The 24862-nt window shown below is 35.9% G+C and overlaps 2 protein-coding genes across 3 annotated transcripts; both read left to right on the forward strand.

The window, feature by feature from the left end:
• The first annotated feature begins 244 nt into the window (after positions 1-244).
• On the forward strand, positions 245-15603 carry LOC120071294 (exosome complex component RRP4 homolog). 2 transcript variants are annotated; one of them, XM_039023486.2, is made up of 9 exons: positions 245-416; positions 510-555; positions 3976-4132; positions 4230-4331; positions 4452-4497; positions 4687-4776; positions 5902-5967; positions 14330-14395; positions 15011-15603. In XM_039023486.2, the coding sequence occupies exons 3-9, from the start codon at positions 3978-3980 to the stop codon at positions 15431-15433; spliced, it is 948 nt and encodes a 315-aa protein (XP_038879414.1). In that variant the 5' UTR covers positions 245-416; positions 510-555; positions 3976-3977; the 3' UTR covers positions 15434-15603. The 2 variants fall into 2 exon arrangements, with proteins under 2 accessions (XP_038879414.1, XP_090166838.1); XM_090310712.1 differs by having other exon boundaries at positions 261-555.
• A 7345-nt stretch (positions 15604-22948) lies between these two features.
• Positions 22949-24275, forward strand: LOC120071614 (NAC domain-containing protein 83-like). Its single transcript, XM_039023962.2, has 2 exons — positions 22949-23451; positions 23546-24275. The coding sequence occupies exons 1-2, from the start codon at positions 23295-23297 to the stop codon at positions 24127-24129; spliced, it is 741 nt and encodes a 246-aa protein (XP_038879890.1). The 5' UTR covers positions 22949-23294; the 3' UTR covers positions 24130-24275.
• Positions 24276-24862: the final 587 nt, after the last annotated feature.

Consider the following 24862-nt stretch of genomic DNA (forward strand, 5'->3'; position numbering starts at 1 on the left):
GAGGAAAACTCGAAATTCAGTGGGACGGATAAACCCTAACCCTAATTACGTGACATCAGAAGGTTTGGAAAGGGATGTGACGATGGGCTTCTTAAACATAGGCGCGTGAGTTATCATTTAATGGGCCGGTTTAAAATAACTTGGATGAAGCCCATTATTCTTCAAAGGCTGAAAAGGGGGCAGATTGGATTTGGGCTGGGCCGGGCCCATACTTTAAAGGCTGGAAGCAAGAAAAAAGGGACATGGGCTAGGTTTGTTTTGCGCTCTGCGGTTTCAACTTACAACTTACAACCTCACCAAGCGTGGCAATATGGGAAGACAATAAATCCTAGCTGCCCACGGTGAACTTCTGTCCATTTGCCCATACCGTCGGGCCATCACGAACGTCAGCCGTCAGCCGCCAGCCGCCGTCATCAGTGAGATATCACGCCATTCTCCACCTTTCCTGCCTTTGATTCCGGGGAGTTAAGAGACTAGAAATTCATCTGTTTGTTGTTTCTTTTGTTCAGAGATTCCATGGTAGCTCGGTTTCATTCTTTGGTTGAGTAGCTGGAGGTATGTAGATTCTTGCATTGTTTTTTTTTTAGCTTAAATTTTGATTTTGAGAATATTTGTGTCATATGATTTGAATGTTGTTTATGTCAATGAATTTTTTCTTTGTGACTTATTCTTTGATTAAAGTGTGATTAAATTATGATTTTAAGTTTATTGTGCGTTCAAAGTGTGATTTGTTGTTTATTTAAGTGATTAAATTTTACTTGGAGCTTATTGCATGATTTGACGTTTGTAATTAAACTAGAATTTGACTGTATTTTTCTTAGCTTATGGAAGATTTTAACTTCGTTATCGAGTCTTAAGTTAAAAATTTTCTTTGTTTATTATGTGTTCAAAATGTAACTTCAATTGTGATTTAGAGCCTACTATGTGTTTGAAGTTTGATTTCGAGGTTACTTTGTGTGTTTTAAGTGCAAATTGGAAGTCAGTATGTGATTAAAGTTCCTTTTAGATGATTTTTGTGATTAAATTATGATATTTGTGCTAATGAGCCTGTTGAACATTAAAATCTGATTAAAATATTGCTTTTTAGACTTTGATCTTGTTCTCTTAGTTGGAGTTTATTATTCTCTTAGTTGGAGTGTGTGATTACTCATATGTTTATTGATGATTCTAGTGTTTATCGAATGTTGGAAGTTAGTTATATATATTAGGAGTATATTTTTGTTTAAGTTAATGGTATTAAATAAATTCATGATAAGTTGCCATTTGATATTTTCTTATAGGATAAGATATGAATTAAAGTTCGATAAAATTTGAAAATAGAATATACTGATTGAATAAGATCATTTATTAGTTTGACAAAGAAACATGCTGATATATATTTTTAAAATTTTTATTATTATTTTTCTTGATGAGAAACATATGAATAATTTCATTGATGGGATGAAATTACAAAAAGGCACATAAGCCGTGAAAGAGATTACATAATACTGTGCCATTGTGTAGCAAGAGAAGTAAGATTGTAATCACAAAAATGTTGAGTGAATTTACACCAAGCGAATGATATATACAATAGATGATCAAAGAAGTGGGTGAAATCATATTCCTTATCTTCAAAAGTACGATGATTTCACTCGCTCCATATGAGCCAAAAGAAGGCTTTGATGATGAAGCACCAGAATATCTCTTTTTTGTTTTTGAATGGGTGGCCAATAAGGAGCATGCTCAGAAGAGTGAAAGGATCGCTTGGAAAGATCATGTGGTAGTTGAAGCATGTGAGAATCTTTTTCCAAAAGGCTCGGGCATATTCACAGAAAACGAGACGGTGCATAATAGTCTCCCCACTATTATGGTATAAGACGCACCAACTAGGAGTCGAAATCAGCCAAGGGGCCTGTTTAATAAGAACATCTGCGATATCGATGCCTCTATGACTTTCTTCCCAAAGGAAGAATTGAACTTTCTTAGGAATGGGGCCTTTCCAAATATGCTTGTAGGGCAACATTATTGTCGCTATCACTTCGAGCGAGATGAAGGATCATCGATTTCAATGTAAATTTACCAGATTTTTTCAATTTCCATCTCCGTGTGTCATTATCCGCGGGGTTGCCGGGGGCAAGCAGAATGGAGGACATCGTAGTCCATTCATCTTTTTGACCTCATTAAGATGCCTTCTTAGATCAAGATCCCATGCTTGATAGGTTGAGTTCCAACATTGACAACAGATGCCTCTTGTTCCTAGATAAAGCATATAACCTAGGAAAAGTGGTCTTTAGAGGGATAGATCCAAACCAATTGTCGTTCCAGAATGATGTTTTCTCACCATTTCCAATCACCTTCTCAATGTTATCACGAATCAAATCAGCCATTATTTCCATGGGCCTTTGAAAAGATTGATGGATCTACTATGGGATGGAGAGGTGAGCCATATTTAGCATCAATAAGGTGCCTCCACAAAGCATCTGTCTCGATTTGGTATCTCCAAATCCATTTTGCCAATAGGCCTTTGTTTCTTTATTTCTAGTCAGTTAAGCCAAGGCCTCCCTTGGTAATTGGAAGCTGAACTTGTTGCCAATTGATAGAGTTTATACCTCTTTTGTCATTGTGCCCATTCCAAAGGAATTTTCTATGAAGTTTCTCAATCCTATCACTTTCTGTGGATGAAATCTTAAAAAGAGATAGGAAGCATGTTGATAAAAAAGGGATTGCATGTTGCCCGTGCAATAATTGTCATAATGTCATAGTGAAACGACGTTGAAAATGATCTTTTCACGTATATAATGGTTGCCAGTTGCCACCTACAATAGATGGATATTATCATGGAGAAACTCCAAATTTGTCTTTTTTGAGAAACCTACGGAAATTGATAAAACACAAAAGGAACTAGTGCTTGAATTGTCGAATGATTTGACCAATGGGGGAGGCACTGAACATCGTGGTGACAAGAATTTCATCGGGGTTGAAACAAGTGATAGACTGATAGTATTTGAGGTTGAAGCAATAAGTTTAAATCAATATTTGATGAGGTTAATGAAAAATTATATCTTGAATGTATGACAAATTCTACTTTACACTTTTTTGGTGAAATTAATGCACATCAATAGACTTAATCATTGGAGCCTGTCATTTGATATGTCATTGGAAGTACTCAAAGAAGCTTTACTTGATGGTACCAAAATTCCAAAATCATATTATGATCAAAAAAGGCATCACAGGACTTAAGTTTAGGTTATAAGTGCATACATGTTTGTGAGAATGATTTTATGCTATTTTGGAAAGAAAATGAGCAAGAAGAAATTTGTCCACTTGCAATTAAACTTTTTACAAAACAGGTAACAAGAAAGGGAAAAAGGTTCCACAAAGAACCCTATATTTTTGTTGCCGCTCCTGCTAAGAAGCCATCATCGTCGTTTCACCACTTTCTTCATCATCGTCATCACACCACTTTGCCTAGACTCATTGTTTTTTCCCCTTCATTTCCCTTGCCTTCTGTTTTCTTCAATGCAGACCTATATCTTTATTGCTACCGTTCAGGTATGTTCAACATCATCATCAAACCATTTGGTCCACTTCTTTTCCCTCCCCTCCCTCTTTTGCAACCATTGACATTGTTGGTTGTCCACATTTTAAACTTTTTCGTCTCCAAATCACCTTGTTTCAAGTCCACTGTTGTCATTACATAGATGACACCTGGTTGGCTTGTGGTTCCCGTCATCACTGCACTTGGTTTGTTGGTCCACCACTTCTCCTTGTCTTCCCTTTTTTTTTTTATAGAAATGACTTTCATTGAGAAAAAATGAAAGAATACATGGGCATACAAAAGTGAACAAAACAATGAATTTCATATGATGATGTTAGAATATTGATGACCATTGTTTATTTTTTATCACGTGCCATATGTTTGCAAATATTTCATTATAGTACGTTGATTTTGGTAATGAGCATCCATGTTCTAACCTAGAAATTATCTAAATGCAGATATGAGAGGTCTACAGATTTCTTTGAATCATACCCAGAATATTCGGCTCCAGAAAGCCCGAGAAACGCTCGAATCTCTCTCTTCAAAGGCCAATTCTGATGCTTCGGTTATAGTTGCTGATACTATTCCTCTCAATTACGAGGATGGTGTCCTCAAGTATATTATTCCTCACCATCCTTATATAATAGAAGCTCGGATTGTTTGCTTGCTAGGGGATTATATGCATTAAGATATAATTGAAATTTGTATACAGGGGACATGGGACCCTTGACTTGAATGGAGAAGTAGTTGCCACTATTTGTGGAGTGGTTGAGCGAGTCAATAAGCTTATCTATGTACGTGCCTTACGTGCCAGGTTGTCCATGTAACTTTGTAATTTGGTTTATCTGGACGATAGTTTAATGATTCCCTTTCTGTAATTTATTGTTATTATCTCTTTTCTGATGTAATAATAATTGTCTGTACTGGTTACTAGATATAAACCGGAGGTTGGTGATATCGTGGTGGGACGTGTTACAGAGGTAAAACCAAATGCTTTTTGTTAGTTCTTTTGGGTTTTTAGAAAATGTAACATAGAAACATTGGTGAGTAAAATAAACAAGAAAAATTTATTTGGGAGTCATGCTTTTGATGTTGTAAATAGGAAAATGTGTTACAAAGCCTCACCCACCTCGTCTTTTTTTCTTATTGTTTGATGCGATCTTATTCAGGTTGCTCCAAAACGTTGGAGATTGGATATAAATTATAGTCAATATGCTGTTTTGATGCTTTCTTCGATGAACTTGCCCGATGGTATTCAGGTATTGGAGAATTCCCTTTTGTTATGGAAATTATGGTCCATACTGTTGCACTAGAGGGTAAATTAGTTATGTCCAAGGTTATTAAAACCGTACGATACACGATTCATATCGTACGATTCGAAACGAAACTAAGGAAAAACGATTCAACTCGTGGATTTGAATTGAAAATGAGATGTATCGTACGATTCAAGATCTTGAATAGCACGGATCATCATGAATTGCAACATTGTGATTCAAGAATCAATAAATCAAAAACTTAAAAGAATGAAAAAACCATGGTAACACTATGTTAGGTGTTGCTGGCTGTTAGTGAACAGGTCGACAACAATGCAAAAGAATATCCCTTGTTAGCTAGAGGAGGAGAAGAACGAAAAGGAAGTGGGCTGTCAGAAAGGATGTATTTAAATGCTTGAATTATAGGTCTGTTCTGTATTCTTCTTGACATTAGGAGTCTTTCAGAAAGGAAGTGGGGAAGATGGAGAGGGTTTTTTTCTTTTTTTCTTTTTCTTTTTCTTTTTAAAAGAAGTTGAAGAGGGTTGAAGAAGAAAGAGATTAAAAAAAGAAAAATAATAAGAAAATTGAGAAGACTCTCATTGGGAATGAATAAACATTTAAAATACCAATTAAACAAGGTCTCATTCTCTAAACACATGTTCGTGATAAGGTGACTATTCTGTTTTTTTTTATTTAATGTTGGCCAGCTGTTTTTTTTTCTCCTTAAGAAGTATAAATAACTTCATTAATTTGGACCCTTTAAAAGTTATCCTATAATAAGGAAGGCAATCGGCTATCAAGCACAATATTTTGAAGTTTTTTAATATTGAACTATTTATTTTTCTATTTTTTGCTTTATTATTTATATTTATATTTTAATATAATGTATCAAATTGAAACTTACGATACACGATACGTTCTAATACACAATTCACTATAATATCATTTCGATTCACGTTTCGTTTCACTATTTAACAACCTTGGTTATGTCTTCTGTTGAACTTTATAGAAAATTTTACTGCAAAATTGCTGCAACTGATCTTCCTCCTCCTCTTTTTCTTCCTTTTTTCCTTCCAAAGAGTGGTTGCATTTGTTGTAACTCTGGGTTAATTGTATTATTTTTATTTCTAGAGGAGGCGAACTGCAGTTGATGAACTCAACATGCGGAGCATTTTTGAAGAAAATGATGTTATTTGTGTAAGTTTTATAGCTTTTACTTTCACTTATCTCCATCAGAATAAGTATATGGTTTCTCAAGTGCCATACATATAATATAAGGTTTTCTCCTATACTTTTTTACATTTTTGAAGAATTAAACTTTTGATGTTTTTTCTTGGGGGAAGGGGCAGACGGAGTAGGGGGTTGACAATTCTTAGTTAGCCTGAAGATTTGCTTGACAAAATATTTCTTATTAATCTCTGTACGGTGGTTACAGCCTAAATTTAAAGAGAGGGGGAAATGAATAAGGCAATGTATCAACAGCAACAATGAGAGTGTGTTTCTTATCCAATAAACAATGAGGGTAAGGAAACAAATAAAAAAGAAAGGAAATTACAGTGAAGGAAATATCTTTAGAGTAAAAGGAAAGAAAGTTTCCTATTTTCAAGCTAGCCTGTGAGAATAGATGAAGTGTATCCAAGCTAGCCTGAGCACTAATTAATAGATATAAAAGAAAAAAATTTGCTCTTACATAGGATGTGGTTGGTGGGTACCACGGAGTTAGAACCGAAATCTTAAGTTTTTCCCACTTGACCATTAAGCCAAAGAAGGGTGGTTATGGACTTGTAAAAAGTATAGTGCATAGGCTCCGGCATGTTAGATAGATAGATGCATCTTTGGCACCTTGCCTGGTTCTGGCCAGGTGTCTTAGGCTTAGCTTTAGTGCCTTTTTCTTTCGTGCTTTGTTGCTCTTCACCAAGGTCCCAAAATTTTCGTGACATTCTAATGCTGCTGTAGGTGCCTTAACTCAAGTGTCTGTTTGTGCATCTTGAAGTGCCATTTTGAAAGATTTTTCTTCTACTTTTCTCTCCTTTTACTTTATGCAAGTGATGCAATATATATCCATTATTGCTTCTTTTCTCACCTCCCTGAGAATCATGTCAAGCCTTGTGCCTTCGCAAAGGCTTGAAGAGATGTACTTTGGCACTTCAGTTAACCATGCACCATAATTGATAACAACCACTCTGATCAGTAATTGATCATGCATAAGTTTCCATTTATGGAAAAATAACATCACCCAATGTTGTTGAGGCGACCTTGGGTGCATGCCTAAGGCAAGAGGCGAGGTGCCTAGGGGCCCATGCACCTCATATGTAGTTGGGGCGAGTGAGTTGAATAAGGTGCTTGCCCAGTGGCGCCTTTGTGCACCTTGCACCTTGGCCAAGGCACGCCTGAGTTATATTTGGAATTTTTGTAGTTTTTAATTTTTCACATTTAAACCAATACAATGTTATAACCTAAAGCCCACGTAAACAAGCCGACCATAACCATTCAACCTAATATTATACAGCCGTCTGTGATCATGCAAAAATAACAAAAAAGGAAAACATGTTAGTGACTCTTCCAATTCTCCTCATTTACGTTAGCTATTTTCTGCAAAGTTTGAAATTATCCTTTTCATCGTAAGCTTTTGAGGGACTTCCAAAAAAAAGGAAAAGCTTTTCTTCAGTTCTTCAACTTCTTAATCTTGGCTGCACTTCAAAGGAGTAAAATATTCACAAAAAAGGTTAGTATTTTTTTCCCCTTTCATTCTTCTTCTTTCCGGCAGATTCTGATTTTAGTGGATACATCTAAAAAATAAAAATCAGTTCTTTTCCCCCTTTCATTATTCTTCTTTTCGGCGAATTGTTTTCTAAAAAGGTTAGTTTTTTATTATTTTTTTAGTATAAAGATTTTCGGCAGATTCTGAGTGGATTTTTTTTTTTTTTTTAAAAAAAAAACAATTTTTTGATTTGTGGTTTTCCTGCAGATTGTTCAACTTGTTTTTTGAAAAAGGTTAGGTTTTTGTTTTTGCGGCAGATACTTCAATATTTTTCCAAGAAAGGTTAGTTCTTTTGGGTTTATTTTCATTTGTTTTTAAAATTTTTTTGGTGTATTTTTATTTTTTAAAAAAGTTGATAACTTGAAAAACCGATTGAGTTTTTTTTGGTAAGCTAAGTTTTAAAATTATAGTTTGTAGTATTGTAGACAGTAGCACTAGGTGATTTTTAAGGTGTCGTTTCTATTATTTTATAGTAGGATGGGAGAGCAAAACCGCAAACATCCTAGTTGGCAATATGTGATATTAGAAAATGAAAAGGATACAAACATGTGCAAATGTATGTTTTGTGGAAACATCAAGGGTGGCATTTGTCGGGCAACACAACATTTAGTTGGTGGAAATCGAAATGTTAAAGTGCGCTTAAAATGTCCACCTAATGTAAGTGAGGAAATGAAGGAGTATCAAACGAAGACAAAAGCAAAGAGGGAGGAAAGTAATGCCCTCTTGACTATGGTGCTTATGATTTGAATGTTATTAATGGAGGATGAGATGGAAGTTGGTGGATCAAGTACTGGAGCATCTAAAAAACGAGCAATTCAATCGCAATCGCAAGCAAAGCCCCCATGAGCTAAGGGAGCAATGGATAAATTTGTGTAACCAAATCCAACGAAGGTCGTCAATGATCAGAATAGATTAAAGAAGATGAAGCAATCAACCATCGTCGGAAAATACAGCAAAGAAGGGAGAAATGCTACCGTTCAATTTATCATGCGTTCGATTTATCAAACATGTATTCCTTCAAATACAATTCGGTTGAAAAGTTTTCAAACAATGGTTGAAGCCATATGACACTTTGGGCCTTGGTTGATACCTCCTTATCATGAGGCAAGAGTAACATGTTTGAGAAAGGAAGTAGAACACAAAAAATTTAATGAGTAACCATGAAGCTGAATGAAAAAGAAATGGTTGCTCTTTGATGTATGATGAATGGATTGATAGGCGATAGGACCATGATAAACTCTTTAGTACATTTTGCTGCTGGGACATTGTTTTTGGAATCAATTGATGCATCTTCCTATATCAAAATTGGAGAAAAAAGTATTTGAACTATTAGATGGCATGGTGGAGAAGATAGGAGAAGAGAATGTTATCCAAGTTGTGATTGATGATGCCCCAAAGTGGCCACATTTATATTGGATACCATGCGCTGCCCACTATTTAGATTTGATATTAAAGGAGGATATTGGGAAGATTGATCAGATCAAAAGATGTCTTAAAAGGGTTATAACACTTAGTGGTTTTATTTATAATCCCTTGTACGTACTTAACATGATGAGAGAGTTCACCCATCAACATGAATTGGTAAGACTAGCGGTTACACGTTTTGCAACATCATTTTTGACCCTAGCAAGTACCCATAAGAATAAGGCTCATTTGAGAAAGATTTTATTTCTGAGAAATGGATTATTTCCAAATGGGCAAAAGATCCAAAGGGAAAGAGAGCAGTCGACACCGTTTTGATGTCATCCTTTTGGAATTTAATGGTCGATACTTTAAAGACATCTAGACCCTTAGTTCGAGTACTTAGTCGATGGCGATAAACTTGCAATGAGATATATTTATGAGGCTATAGATATGGCAAAAGAGGCCATTAAGAGTGGGTTTAATGATAATGAGATGAAGTACAAGGTAATCTGGGAGATTATTGATAGAATATGGGATTGTTGTCTTCACCGACCTTTACATGCTGTTGGATATTATTTGAATCCATCACTTTTCTGTGACCACGATGATAGAATTACTCAAGATGTTGAAGTCATGTGTGGTCTTTTTAAAGTTGTGCAAAGATTGATACCATATACTAGTTATCAAAATCAAAGCATAGTGGAGTTAGAATTATATTCTGAAGCTAAAGGCATGTTGAGATTGATTTAGCAATCAACACGAGGAAAGTTAAGACGCCAGGTAAGGACATTTCCTACTACATTTATAGTGTATATAAGTATATTTAGTATTAAAGTTCTAAATCATGTCAAAATGTGTGAACATCATGGTAGGCTTCTTTAAAATTTTGCAAAAGTTAGCCATGAGAGTTCTTAATCTAACTTGTAACGCTTCTGGGTGTGAGCGCAATTGGAGTGTTTTTGAACGCGTAAGTGATTATTTTATGTTCTACATTATTAATTTAAGATTTAAAATATATTTGTAACTCTATATTGGTTAATAATTTGTAGATTCATACGAAAAAAGAGAAATAGATTGGAGCAGAAGTGCTTAAATGATTTGGTTTATATAAAGTATAATCAAGCACTTAAAGAACGCTTTGATCTAAGGGACCGACTTGATTCAATCTCCTTAGATTATATCGACAAGAGTAATGAATAGTTGGTCGGAACATCGGATGAAGAAAATAATGAAGCTAAAGTTGACAATAAGCTAGTTTTTGATGGTGAGGACCTCACATGGAGAGATGTGGCTCGTGCTAGTGGTGTTAGAGAACCCATCACATACAGTAGATCGAAAGGAAAGTCAACTACCTCTGCCACAACTTTTAGAATTCAAAAGCAAAGATCAACTATACAAGTGGTTAGTGATGAAGATAACGACGACGATGAGGAGGAATTAGACTGTAAGGCCCTTTGTATAGAAATAGTAGGACTATTAGGAGAATATTGGTATTGGTATTAGTAAGGGGAATAAGAGTAATTAGATAGGAAGAGTTAGTGAATGTGGTTATAAATAGGAGTGGGAGTGGTAGGAGGGTGTGAAGAATTTAGTGGGATTTCCTAGTTTTGGGAATATTGGGAGAGGATTTCCAGCCCTCTTGAAAGTGCTGGTTTGACATTGTTCTACTGGGTAATTTTGCTCGTTTTGCTTGCAACATTATAGTATAATGCAATATATTTTACTATAATTGTATAATTGAATTGTTATCGAGTTTATTCTATATTCTTGAGTATTGTTCTTGTTAGGAAGGATCCTAACAAATTGGTATCAGAGCCGTTCATCCGGGAACATCAATTTCAAAAATGATTCATGATCGGTTGATTGAAGCATTAGTAGACATACAGAGAGAAATGAAGGTAATACAATAGAGGATCAAGGAGTCTCAACAAAAGATAGAGAAAGAGAAAGAGAAAGAGAAAGAAAAGAGAGAAGATCAACAATCATCGTAGCAGAGAAGGAAAAATTTATTCGAAAATTATCCGATCGAGTTCGAAATGTGGCTGGAAGACGAAGATCTTACCAGAGGGCACCACCAGAAAAGAGTAAAGTCGATCGATCAACCAAGAAGGAAGAAAAAGGGACTCATCAGCAAAGTTCGGCATAGCAAAGCAAAAAAAGAGGGAGGAACAAAGACGCAGAGAACGAGTAAATTGCAGTGTTGATGTGATAAGGAAGCGAACACGAAAGCGCAGAGAAGATATAGAAGGGATCAAAATGAGTTACCGTTGGAAAGGGAAGGATCGGAAAGGTAGATTTGTATCGGGGTTGAGTTCAGCGGTAGTAATCAGAGAGGCTGAGTTTGCATCTGGCATGTCGAAGGTTGGTTGTCCAAGGGGAGGTCGTCGGCCCTGGTGGAAGAAACAATGGTTCATTAGCTGCAAGTTCCAAAAGGAACAAAGAGAAAAGGATGGGGGAGACCGTTGTCGACATCATTGGCAAGGGCGGGCAGAGGCGAATCGTCAAAGAAAATGCCACCTCAAGAGACATGTAGAGATGGTAGAGGAATTGGCGGCCGACGGTCAAAGAGAAGGAAACTAAAGGAAGATGGATATCAATTAGAGTCCCTCGCCGGTAGCAAGCGAAGGCGCGAATGGAGATGAAAAAAATGTTGTGGTCAACCGTTGCAAAGGAAGAATGGTCGCAATTGAGAAGAAAGGAAATAGATCACAGCGGCGGATGGGAGGATAACCAATGGGGTAAAAAAAGTACACCGGCATCCACGTGGTCGGAAAATCGAGGTAGAAGAGGGAAGAAGTCGCAGCGGAGGAATGACAATGAAGTGGTCACTGGTAGCCAGAAGAAGAAATCAGTGAGTGGAAGTATAATCATGAGAATGGATTGGGAAAAACAGAGAGAGAACTTATCGAAGGGCAATAAGTTAGAGGCGAAGGAATGAGAGTAAGAGAAAAATAACGACGGAAAAATATGGAGACAAGCGGAAAGAGAAACGAGGAACAACAACGTAGTCGGAGATGAAGACTCGGGCAAAGAAACAGTTATGGTTTAGAGAAGTAGATGACGATAGGCCGCAGCGGAGGAAGAAGATGTTGGCGGTTGATTGGCTGAGATGGCAAAGTGGTCGACGGGCGAAGCGGCGACGACAGAAGGACTCATTAACGATTGTGCAAGCTGAAGACAATGAGAGGACGGTGAGATCGGAGGTACTAAACATGGAAGACGAGGTTGAGCTATTGTGGTCGGAGAAGGAAATTAAAGGAAGGTGGAGATTGATTGGAGGCCCTCGCTGGTGGCAAGTGAAGGCGCAAACAGAGATGAAGCTACGAACGGAGTTGGAGCATAGGGTAGGAAACACATGCCATCTTTGTGAAAAATCGTGGGAAGGAAATTTGCCTCATACGTGCGCGGTAAGAGGAAAGAAAATTCTGGAAGCAAGGTGGTTACATTTGGGTTGGGCCTTGTTAGGTTCTCCGGTAATGGGGCAATATTAAATAGCTTGGGTGAGGCTCATTCTCCTATAAAAGAAGGAAATATCAGAGATTTAAAAGATGGGTTTTTGGCCCGGTTATTATTTGATCCAAGACCCGACCCGACATGGAATTACAACACCCATGGGATTAACTTGACCCTAGCGGCACTATGTAATGGGTGTTGCTCGGTGCCGATCCTCTTTCTTGGGATAAATATTAAGTTTTGTGTTAAAAAAGAAATGCAGAGGAAGATGGTGGGCCAGGCATTAGCAAATAACTTATGTCAAATTATAGAAGCGGGAGTCGAGTTTCTGTGCGGCGGAGAAGAACGGCCAAACAATTGGAGCATTGGCATCGGACGGTAGATTCCAGAAGAAGGAAGAATGGCGTTGAAGACGAAAAAAGTTGGGGATGGTAGTATACGGCAGCGAGGGTGGAGGTTGTCAGGGATGAAGAAAAAGAAGAGGGTGAAGTTGCTGAAATGTGCAGAGGAAGGTTGTCGGCGATGGAGGGAGATGAAGGCTTGGGACTGCTGCAGTTTTGTGGTGGGAAAATTAATCCTGTCAGGTGATGAGATCAGGTGTTAAAAGAAGTTGCAGCATTATCCATGTGTCTGGTTCATGGGCTGAAGTACAAGGAGAAGCCCATTATCCTTCCAAGGCTGAAAAAAAGGTGTAGGTTAATATGCTAGTGAGAGAAGCCCAATATTTTCTGCAAGCCAGCAAGGGCTTTTGGGCCGATTTCGTTTTATGCAACCAATTTTTTTATCAAGCAATGGGTCAGCAGTTGGAGAAAAAGGCAGCATTAATTTTGGTTGGGATGATGGGCTGGGAATGGGGAAAGAAGCCCAATTCTTGCTTTGCTCTAGAAGTAATTTAGGGCAGATTTTTTTTGCTACTAAAGTGGAACAATTTTCTTCTAAATATGGGGCTCAACACATGTCAAAAGCTGAGGAAGAGGGGAGCTTCTTTTCTTGGGCTTCTCTATGGGCTAAAGAAAGATGATCCTGGCTATGGGCTGAAGTTAAAGGGAACTAATTGGATCCAATAGCTTTCCAAAGCTGAAGAGAAGAATTCCTCTATCAAGATTGAAGAGCACACGACTGGGGTTATGGTTTTTGGAAAAAAAAGAAAAAAAAAGTTGCCCAATTTTGTGATTGTGTTTTGTAATCACACCTTGAGGACAAGGTGTCTTCGAAGGGTGGAGTATTGTAAGGCCCCTTGTATAGAAATAGTAGGTCTATTAGGAGAATATTGGTATTGGTACTAGTAAGGGGTATAAGAGTAATTAGATAGGAAGTTAGTTAGTGAATATGGCTATAAATAGAAGGAGTGGGAGTGGTAGGAGGGTGTGAAGAATTTAGTGGGATTTCCTAGTTTTGGGAATATTGGGAGAGGATTTCCAGCCCTCTTGAAAGTGCTGGTTTGACATTGTTCTACTGGGTAATTTTCCTTGTTTTGCTTGCAACATTATAGTGTAATGCAATATATTTTACTATAATTCTATAATTGAATTGTTATTGAGTTTATTCTATATTCTTGAGTATTGCTCTTGTTAGGAAGGATCCTAACATAGACATTGAGGACAATGACCAAGGAGGAGCAATGAACGAAACCTAGATTTAGATGGGGAGGATGGTGATGAATTTGACATTCAATCATGTTCAAAGCTTTTATTTCGTAGAGTTCCATTCATTTTTATTGATTAGATTACTATTATTAATCGTTGAGGCTTTGACATTTGTATTTAATTTTATGTTCTACTTCTACATATGTTATTTATTAATTTATTTATTCATTGCGCATCGCTTCGTTCGGGTGTTGTCTTTTTTTGTCGCTTCTTGCCTTAAGACGATCAAGGAACATGTCGCCTTGAGGTGCGCCTTGCGCTTTGAAAACACTGACATCACCCCACCTTTTCTCAGGCAGAAGTACGTGGTTTTCAGCATGATGGGCTACACCTTCAAGCCAGAAGCCAGAAGTATGGGAAGGTAAAAAGTCTCTTTCTTAAGCTCCTGTTGATGTTTAAACAAAATAGGTTTTAAAATCAAAATTTTGTACGACTCCCACATCTTCACTGGTTTCTTAGGGCAGAGATCCCATAGAAAGTTTCTTGATAGCATGTGAATACTGATTTATAGACGAATCCTCTGGGGCAAATTTTAGTGGTTAAAACGAATTGCTGAAATGATGATAAAGTTGTTGCACATGAATAAGGGAGAAACCCAGGAAGGGATGTCATTAAGGTGAAAAGACTGACTGGTGGAAATATTCAGTGATTATATAGAGGAGCTAGCAGACGGGTGGGAAGCAAAAATGTAAAAGATAGTAATAGAAAAGTGATGGTAGAGAATGCAAAAGCACTGGTCCTCTGCTAAGGTGTGAATGGCTACAACAAACAGAACGATAGAAATTATGTCTAATTGTTACGTTTTACTTTTTTGCTCAGTATGATTAGTTCAAAATCTTCGAGGGTATCTAATATTTGATATGATATCTTTGATGCAATGGTTATTTATTGGTTATTTTGTTCTAATAACTTTTCTGGCATCATATCATCTTGTTTCTTTATGACTTGTGAATAAGATTTGTGCGTTTGTATCCAGCTTGAACGTGGTCAGCTTTTAACAGTTTCACCATATCTAGTAAAGAGACGCAAACAACACTTCCATCATTTGGAGCAGTATGGTATTGACTTAATACTTGGATGCAATGGATTTATCTGGATCGGGGAACATGTTGATTCTACAGAGGACATGATGATAGAAGATCAAGTTAGTAAAGCTGAACAGGAAAGAGTATATACTCCATTAAATACACGACAGAATATATGCAGAACTGCAAATGCGATTCGAGTATTGTCTAGCTTGGGCTTTATAATGACAGTAGAAGTCATTATGGAGACAGTTAGTCTAAGTATTTCTCAGAATGTTGATGTGCATGAAATGCTTGGTTCGGAGTTCTTTGTCCTCACTGCAGAAAAAGAGGTTGAACGGCGTAGGCATACTTCGAGTAAGAAGAGGGGGTGATTTGGTTGTCTTTCAAAATTGTGTGTAATTTGAATCACTCCTAATGAAAGTTTTGCTACGAACCGTTTGAATTTACTGTTAGAATATTTTGTACAATTTTAGGTTACCTCCACTTGGCCTGTTAGTGTTAACAGCAGTATAGAATGCAATATTTGCTTAATTATTCTGTAGTACGTGGTTTCATAACTTTTGTAAAATGTAATAAAGCCGATAATGGTATCTTGTGATCGTGAGGGGCCATAACACCCACCTAACAACAATCAAATGAAAGAATAAACCCTAAACCCTAGACAAAATCAGGTATGCATCAAATTCTCCCACACTAAAGATCTTCCAATTTCCTAACAATTGTCCCCAACAAATTCTAGCAGCTCCTCTGTCATATCATATCCACTCTACCATTTCATTAATGATTCACAGCATTATTGGCTTAGATAAGTCTTTGGATTCTTTGTTGCTTCCTCCTTAATCTTTTAGAAGTGGAAATGCTTCGTCGGTTAGAAATGAAAAAAAAAAAAAAAAAAAGCTCATTTCGGTCTCGTTAGATTTTGTATTGGCCATTGATGTACAGTATTCGATTTTTTTTTTTTTTTTTTTTTTGGCGAGGGCCTTCTAAGCAGCACTCATGACCTCCATCGTTGTTTGGTATGAAGCAGTCGTCCTAGAATCCATGATGAGGAAGATTGTCATCCAAAAACTCACAGAATGAAGAAAAAGGGTCTCAAGTTATTTAGATATAATAATCACACAACTAGTAAACCTATTTTAATTAATTAAAAAAAATATGATCTTTAGTTTCCAAACCATTCAAAATAGTATCTCCCAAGTAGCAATTGTTTTCAAATTCAGCAAAAAGCAGCAGTTTCACATACATATTCCATGAAAAACAATGCAGCACAAGGTACATGAGGTAAAAGTGGCAAATACACCCTCATTGTTGAGTGAGTTCCTCTTATTCAGTTTATAGACATTTTCAAGTGAAATGTAAACTTAGAGGGGCTGTTTGAGGCGTTAAGTTGAGATATGATGTTTGACGTCCATATGTCTATATTTGGGGTGCAAAGTTATTTGGTCTGAGTTCACATATACATGTTTTGGGTGCAATTTTTTTAACTCTAAATAATCTGGTTTTATGATTACTATGGATTCTACCCATCTTTGTTTGAATAAAATATGAATGACATTTTTTTTTATTTGTAAGATTTTCTTTCTTTCCTTCTTTCTTTCTTTTTTGACTAATGAACAAAAATTTATCCACTATATTTCTTACATAAATATGGTTAAATAAAATAGGAAACCAAAGAAAAATCAAAACTTTTGATTTTTATTTTTTCTCCATAAATTTCATCATCCTCTTCTTCTTATTGCTCTATATTTTTACTCTATCGTAAATTTTTTTAACGGAATCTCTCCCATCATTTTAGGCACCCATGGAATGTCACCACATATCTTTAATAATTTCACTTTCATTTTCTCCAAATTTGGAGGATCATCACAAAACAAATCTGCATTTTTCTCTAGTTCTTGCTGGAAATTGTTTTAGAAAAAAAAATCTTCATTTTATTTATTTATTTATTTTGCTGTGTATTACATACTTTTTAACTACATACATACTTTTCCAAATATTATTAACATATATTTGATATACGAATATAATCAAATAACAATATATTTTAAAAACTTCTACGTCTTATAAATATTGCGACAAAAAATTACTATTTATATAATCAACATCACTAGAACATACAACAGTCATCAATCTTATAATAGTCGAAAGTGGTTGTTGAAGTTGATTGTCAAAGATGATTTTTGCTGGAGTTTGTAGTCGAAGATGGTTGTTGGAGCTTGAAGTTGGTCGCATGAAGGTAGTATTAATGTTGGTCGCTGTAGTTTGTCTTCAGAGGTAGTTTTTAGAGCATGAAGTTTGCCATTAGAGGTGGTTTTTGAAGCTCGGAGTTAGTTGTCAAAATTGGTCACGCAAAGGTGGTTGTCAAAGTTGATCATTAAAAATGATTTTCGTCGAAGTTTGTAGTCGAAGGTGGTTGCCAAAGTTTGGAGTTGGTCGTTAGAGTTGCTTGCTCGAAGGTGGTCATCGAAGTTTTTTGTTAGAGCCTATGAAAGTGGTTATCAAAGTTTGAAATTGGTTGTCGAAGTTGGTCACGTAAAAGGTGGTCATCGGATTTGGGTCACCGGAGTTATCATTGGAGGTGGTTACCGAAGCTGGAATTGGTCATTGGAGTTTTTATCGGAGGTGATTGTCGGAACTCGTAGTTGATTCCTAGAGTGTGGCAGCAATAGTCGTCAATAGTGTCGATGGGTGGAGTGATTTAAAACATTGGAAGAATGAAGAGTTAGTAAAATATGAGAACTCAACTCCACCAATATTTAAAGTTGGTGGGCCAAACATTGAGTTGATATATTATATCAACTCGACTCATGTTGGTGAGACAAATACCCTAGAGATTTTATTTAAAAATGTGCCTTATGATTTTAACCATCAGTACCAATTTTTGTATTTGATTTATGTGGTGAATCCAGTGTGGAAAGGGACTTGATAAAAGTGGGGAGGCAAGCAATGACAATGTGCTGTTTAAGAAAGAAAGTATTTGCGGAAGTGTAATACTTGGATATACCAATATTTATGCTTTTCCTTCCTATCACTCGTACCAAAAAAATAATTAAATATTTTAAAAAATAAAGGAAAATAATTTGGCACATGTCATATTATAATAAAATTTGTGTGATGCAAAAAAAAAAAAAAAAATGAGTGCTTACTTAAGGACCTTTAATATTAATATTGTTGTTTTCAAAACTTATTAGAGAAATATTGTTGTTTTGAAACTTATTAGAGAAATATTGTTGTCTTGGGAGTTCAAGGCTAGAGGTCGAACGTTGAGAACTCGACTAATGTGGAGGTCGAACGTTGAGAACTCGACGAACAAAGAAAAACTTGGAAACAATACATAAGCCGAAACTTCAACCCTCGACAAAGGAAATCTCGCGAATCTCGCTTAGGTTGTCGAAGGTTGAAGTTTCAATACACATCCACACTCGAGATTGCAGGTTTATTACTTTTCTTTTTCCCTCATAGAGGAAATAAAGTAATGAGATGGTATACTATATGTATCTGTGTACTCGAGCTGCTTTTAATAACCTATACATTTTATTATCATTTCGAATTAAACGGAGGCTTGTGGGATTGACGTGAGGGGGTGGGGATGGCTATATTTCTGGGAGCGAACTCAAGGTGAATATGAAGCGCATGGATACAAGTTATGTCTTGGAATAAAAGACAATTCCGAATTAGCTTTGTCTACGAACAAAATTTTGTATATTAGGTTGTCGAAGGTTACACACATGTTGAAACTTCAATGCGATTAAGGAGATAAGCGGGCTGAAGCAGATTAAGGAGAGAGCGAGATTTAAAGCGAGATAGTAGGAGAGAGCGAGATGTTGAACGAGATTTTAAGAGAGAGTGAGATTCAAAGCGAGAATGTTGGAGAGAGCGAGATTTAGTTTATATTGACTAATCTGACTAACATTGAACATGGTAAAATGAAATGGTTGAATAATTGAAAAATGAGATTATTCAGGAGTACACATTGAATGCTAAGATTACGCATTGAGTTTCTGGTAGTAGATCCATAATCAAAAAAAATGTTTGTGATTGTTCCAAAAGAAATGAAAGCTAGTAATCATTAATGAAAAAATAACAACAATAACAGAGAGAGTGAGATATTGAGAGAGAGCGAGAGTGAGAGAGCGAGATCTTAGGAGAGAGCGAGATTAGGAGAGAGCGATAGTGAGAGAACGAGATATTGAGAGAGAGCGAGAGTGAGAGAGTGAGATCTTAGGAGAGAGCGAGAGTCTTCACTTTATTTGAACTTTCCATAGAAATATATATAAAAAAAAAAAAGAGAAAAAAAAGCTAATAATCATACTATAATTGAATAATCATTAGACTACAATTGAATATATTAGATTATTATTCTATAATTGAATAATCATTAGATAATAAATTGAATATATTAGATTATTATACTATAATTGAATAATCATTAGACAACAAATTGAATATATTAGACTATTATACTATAATTGAATAATCATTAGACAACAAATTGAATATATTAGATTATTATACTATAATTGAATATTCATTAGACAATAAATTGAATATATTAGATTATTATACTATAAATTGAATATATTAGATTATTATAATGTAAAACTTTATTGATTACAAAAAAAAATTGAATATACAGTAGATTATTATAAAAAAAAATTGAATATACAATAAATTATAATAAAAAAAATTAAATATACAATAAAATGAATATATAATTAAAAAAATTATTTATTATTCAATCCCTAACTATCTGGAGCCCGTCTTAGTAATGAAGGATACTTCCTTTGATTATGTCCTAACTGGTTACAAAATCCACATCGTTGTCGAGTGGCTGGTTCTGTCCAATCTATCTCGTTGTGATAACTGAACTTTTCGGTCTACCAGGTCTTCTCAACAGCGATGGATTAAGATAGGCATATTAGGGTGCATGATCCAGTAATCTTCATGCGGTATAGGTTGAAATTGAGGAAAGTAACATTCAACATACGTTGACAATTTGTAGTAGTCCTCAATAAAATCTTCGTAGTTCATGTTAAAATGTGAGCAAACAGCCATAAAATGCGAGCATGGAATGCCGAATGCTTGCCACTTGTTACATGAACAGTACCACTCGATATGATGGCTTGTTCGAGATCACTAAGTCATATTGTTCATTTGATGTTCTTGCCACTGTTAGTTAACCTCCATGATGCGGGGCAGTATTCGTGGGGTGGAGCATGCTTGGCATGGTTGTATAGACAACTATGCAAAGCAACAAGACCTGAGGTTCGAGAGATAGCTGAGCCTCTCATACTTTTGCAACTATAGACTTGGGAGCGATTTCCAACAATGGCTCAACAACTACATCATGTTAATGACGCTCAATTAGTTAAACGAACCTATAGTTCTCGGTATGTTGTTTTAATTCAATTTAATTTTTATATCACTAATCTAGTTAATTTAAATTATCAATTTAAAAATTTAGGTGGAGAGACAAATTTTGTGTGACTAGGACAGCCACACATGTAGTCAACTAGTATAGATACATGTTTGATCTGCTTCAACCTGAACAGGAACCTAATTGATTATTTTATTCACATTTTTATTGTATTTGTTTTTAATATTCTATAATATAATATTTTGCGTCTCAGGTTATTTGGGAGTCGTACAAAATTATTGTGCATACTTTGCCTAATTTTTGTACGAATGATCAAAACATATGGCAGATGATGAGTCCTCTCATATGTTTTCACATTGGTGAGTGGCATCTTCCTAACAGGGTGATGAGACAATTCGATTTTCAGCAGGATGTCCCATCGCCTTGTAATACTGAACCCCTACTGCATGATATTGACCTAAGGATTGGAGATTGGTCCGAAAAAGTTGCACATTTGGTAGTTCAATGGCACTATGGTGCAAGGTTTGTTGTAGTGGGGGTTTCTCTTGAACAGTTTGACACAGATGTCACTCCAGAATATATTCATTGGTATAATAATATCACAAGGTGCTACGTCACTTGTCCGGGAGCAGCTGTGGGTCATCTGGTAAATGAATGAATATTATCTAATTTTTTTAATTTAAATTTATTTTAAATGTTGTCTAATTGTTTTATAATTCATAGAGATCGAACAATAGTAGACTCCGTGAGGTTGCGAATGATCCGAACCAGGTTCTTGCTATATGTAGTGACAACCAAAGCTATATGAGGGAAATTCATTATATGTATGATATACCTATTGTTCCTCCACCAGCTCCTAGACGTAGAGAACCTTTCGGGAAGAGGATGAGTTTGATGAGGTTACACATAATGTGGAAGATTTGCCCCCTATGACGTGACGTAGAGTCAAACTGATTATGTTAGTTCGATGATGATGATGCTAGTATTTGGTTCAGGACATTATGACTCAGAGGCTGGTTCTTCGTCTTCATACTTGCATGGACATGGTCGGAGTCGTGGAGAGCATAATGAATATTTATATTATGAAGCGCCTGCAGAGGTACCAGAGCAACATCAAGAGAACTCGAGCAACCTCAAGTTCGAAGTCGACGACGACAATGACAACTAGCTCGAAATCGACGACGTCTTGTGGGACACATTGATTTGTGTAATTATTTTTATATAAATGAGATATTTAATTTACATTCTTTTTATTTTTATGAGTTATTATTTTTTTTTAATTTATTCTTGTTAGAGTTTAAATAAAATAATAAAATATTTTTAGAAATTGTTTTTATAAGATGAAAAATTAAAAAAAAAAAAGGGATTAGAAAGAAGAAGGTGGAATGTGTAATAATTAAAAAAGAAAAAAAAAAGGAAAATTTTTACGATATTCTTGCTCTCTATCAAAATCTCACTATTTCGCTCTCGCTCTCGCTCAAAATTTTGCTCTCACTCTCGAATTTGATTGGGAAGTTCAGTGGCAAAAAAGAGACTCATTAGCTTGTTATTTAGTCAGACTTGCTGAGATGACAGAATCCGTAAAAATTATTCAACAAGCTTTGGAAGGAATTCCAGGGGGATCTTATGGAAATTTAGAAATACGATCTTTTGATAGAGGAAGGTCTCCGGAATGATAATTAAACCGACTCAATAATAATGTTAGGAAAGGTAAGGTCGAGGGTTCAAAGTTCGACGTACAAATAAAAGGAAGGTCGATGGTTCAAAGGTCGAATTTTCAACCCTTGACTTATTTTTAAAAAAAAAACAACAATATTTTTACAAATAGCTTGAAAACAACAATATTTTCCTAAATAGTTTCTAAAAGAACAATATCCTTTTAATTTTTCCACTTACCTAAAGTATTTTATTTTATTTTTATAGAATGGGACATAGTGTAGAGATATTTGCACAATGTTGGCCCTATTGAGAGGAGAGAGAGAGGTGGTAGTTGTAGTGTTGTAGCTTGGAAGACTAAAAAGTAGTCTTCTGCTACTACTACTTAGTACTACTGTACACGTAGATAGTAATTGGTAAAGAAAAAGGCGACATCTTCATCACGAAGAAAAGCAGAATTGGAAAATTGACTTTTATAGGAAACTTTCAATGAAGTATTTTATTTTTTGGCTCCTTTTTTTTAAAAAAAAAAAAAATAAAAAAAAATCTGCTTTTGTCCCTGGAAAATTTAAAATAGATAAGGGAAGAAAAGAAACAAGAACTTTGAAGGTGTATCCTCTCTTTCTGACCCGACTTTTGGGATTGAAAATGCATAATTCATAAAACAAAGTTTGTGAAAGAAGAGTATGCCGCTGTTTTGATTTGCCAAAGTCGCACTTAGGAAGAGCTTTATGTGTCATCTTTCCACTCAACAAAATTAACTTCCCCCTTCCTTAATTACAACACCCAATCGCACTCACATGCAAATCTGCAAAATCCTTAACCAAACCCAATGTGCGAAGAAAACTTAACTACTCCAAATTGAAGCTTCCATAGCATCTCACAGAACAGACCTGAGAAAAATTCACAGATTAATTGATTTAGTTTGTGTTAAAATAAAAATAAAAATAAAAAGATATAGATAATGGGTGGAAATTATTAAAGTAAAAGAATGGCGTCCCATCGGCCACCATTTTGGTCATTAAAAATGGAAGGGAGAAAGAAAAGTTTGGTTAGAGCGGCTTTTATCTGTTCATTCACAAATCCCAATCCCAATCCCATTGTTGCGTAGCAGGATGTGTTATATATATATATATATATATATGAAGAAGTAAGAAGTAAGAAGTAAGGAAAGAGAGGATTAGATTAGGAAAGGAACGATGAGGGGATTGCCTCCTGGTTTTCGGTTTGAGCCAACGGAAGAAGAGCTCGTGTTTGAGTATCTAAAATGCAAGGTGTTCTCCTCTGCTTTGCCTGCTTCTATCATTCCAGACATTAATGGTGTTTGGAATTTGGATCCTTGGGATATTCCTGCAGGTAAATTTATTCTTTTAATTAATTATGCTTTGGATCGTTTGGTATGTGTTATATGATTTAATATAGTAAGGTATTTCTGGAAATGTTTTTGTAGGCGGCGGCGGCGTTGGTGGTGGTGATAGGGAGGAAGAGAAATACTTGTTCAGCAAGAAGGCGGCGGCGGAAGATGAACAGGAATATGTCGATAATAACAACAACAATATGGGAATAGTTGGATGGAGTCGGAGTGGTTACTGGAAGGCGAGAGGGTGGGAGAAGGAAATATTAAGCAGTGATATTGGAGTTCGATTGGTGGGAATGAAGAAGACTCTTGATTTTTACAGCAACACCAAGAAGACGGGGTGGGTTATGCATCAATATCGTCTCCAACTCCGACCACATTCATCACATTATTCCGCTGCTGCTACCAATTTGGTGAATAACAACTGGGTTCTTTGCCGCATCTTCTGCAACAAATTATTCAATCACCATCACCTTACTCACCGCCCCCTCCATTACTCTATTTCTTCCACAAACCATCAGCATCAGGATCTGGACCACCGCCACTGCACCATCACCGCCCTCTCCGACGACGATGATTCCCTCTCCTCCACCGCCTCATCCTCTTCCACTTCCGCCGCCTTCACCGACTTCACCTCCCCAACCACTACAACTTCAAATCCTTTTCCCCCCTTCTAATTAATTCACTATTATTCTCATATTTCTCCTTCTTTATTCCCTTCAATTCCAAACTTCTTTCAAATCTTATTATTGCTACAAACAACTACTTCATCACTCTGTCTTATATTATTCTGCTCAATTACATGCATCTACTAATTTAATCATTCTTTTTAACACAATTAAACCCGTCGAAATTTTGATCCCTCGTCTCTACCATTCTTGTACTAAAAAAATTACTTGATAACGGTATTTCTTTTAAACTAAAAATGTATATGTTTAATTTCGAAAATATATTTCTTTTACCTTCTATGGACTTTCATTTAAAACATCATCAATAATAATAACTAATGAAACTTAAAAGAGAAATGAAATGTGTCATTTTTAGAAGTATCCAATCAGAATCATAGCACCCAAATGATGAAGCTAACAACCTTACTTAATTATCTATTAGCATGCATCTCCATTGTTAAGAATCACACCTTGAAAAAAATTAAGAGGATTCACACTCTTTATAAGATAGATGAGTTACTCCTTTCATTGCTAATCGGTTTTGAGATGGAGCCTCATACTCATTTAACTTTCCAATAGAGACTTAGAATGTTATATTCACATAAGTTGGCTAAATCAACTTGTTTACTCAATTGATCATCATCTCCCCATTTTTTCCTAAAAAACCATCCAATTCAAATTTTGTTTAGGATTGAGTGAAGTTTGTGAGACTCCAAGATTATCTATTCATGAGTTGGTTAGA

Source organism: Benincasa hispida, chromosome 2 (genome assembly GCF_027475165.1).
Source record: "Benincasa hispida cultivar pf3 chromosome 2, pf3_genome.v1.1, whole genome shotgun sequence".
Classification (NCBI taxonomy): domain Eukaryota; kingdom Viridiplantae; phylum Streptophyta; class Magnoliopsida; order Cucurbitales; family Cucurbitaceae; genus Benincasa; species Benincasa hispida.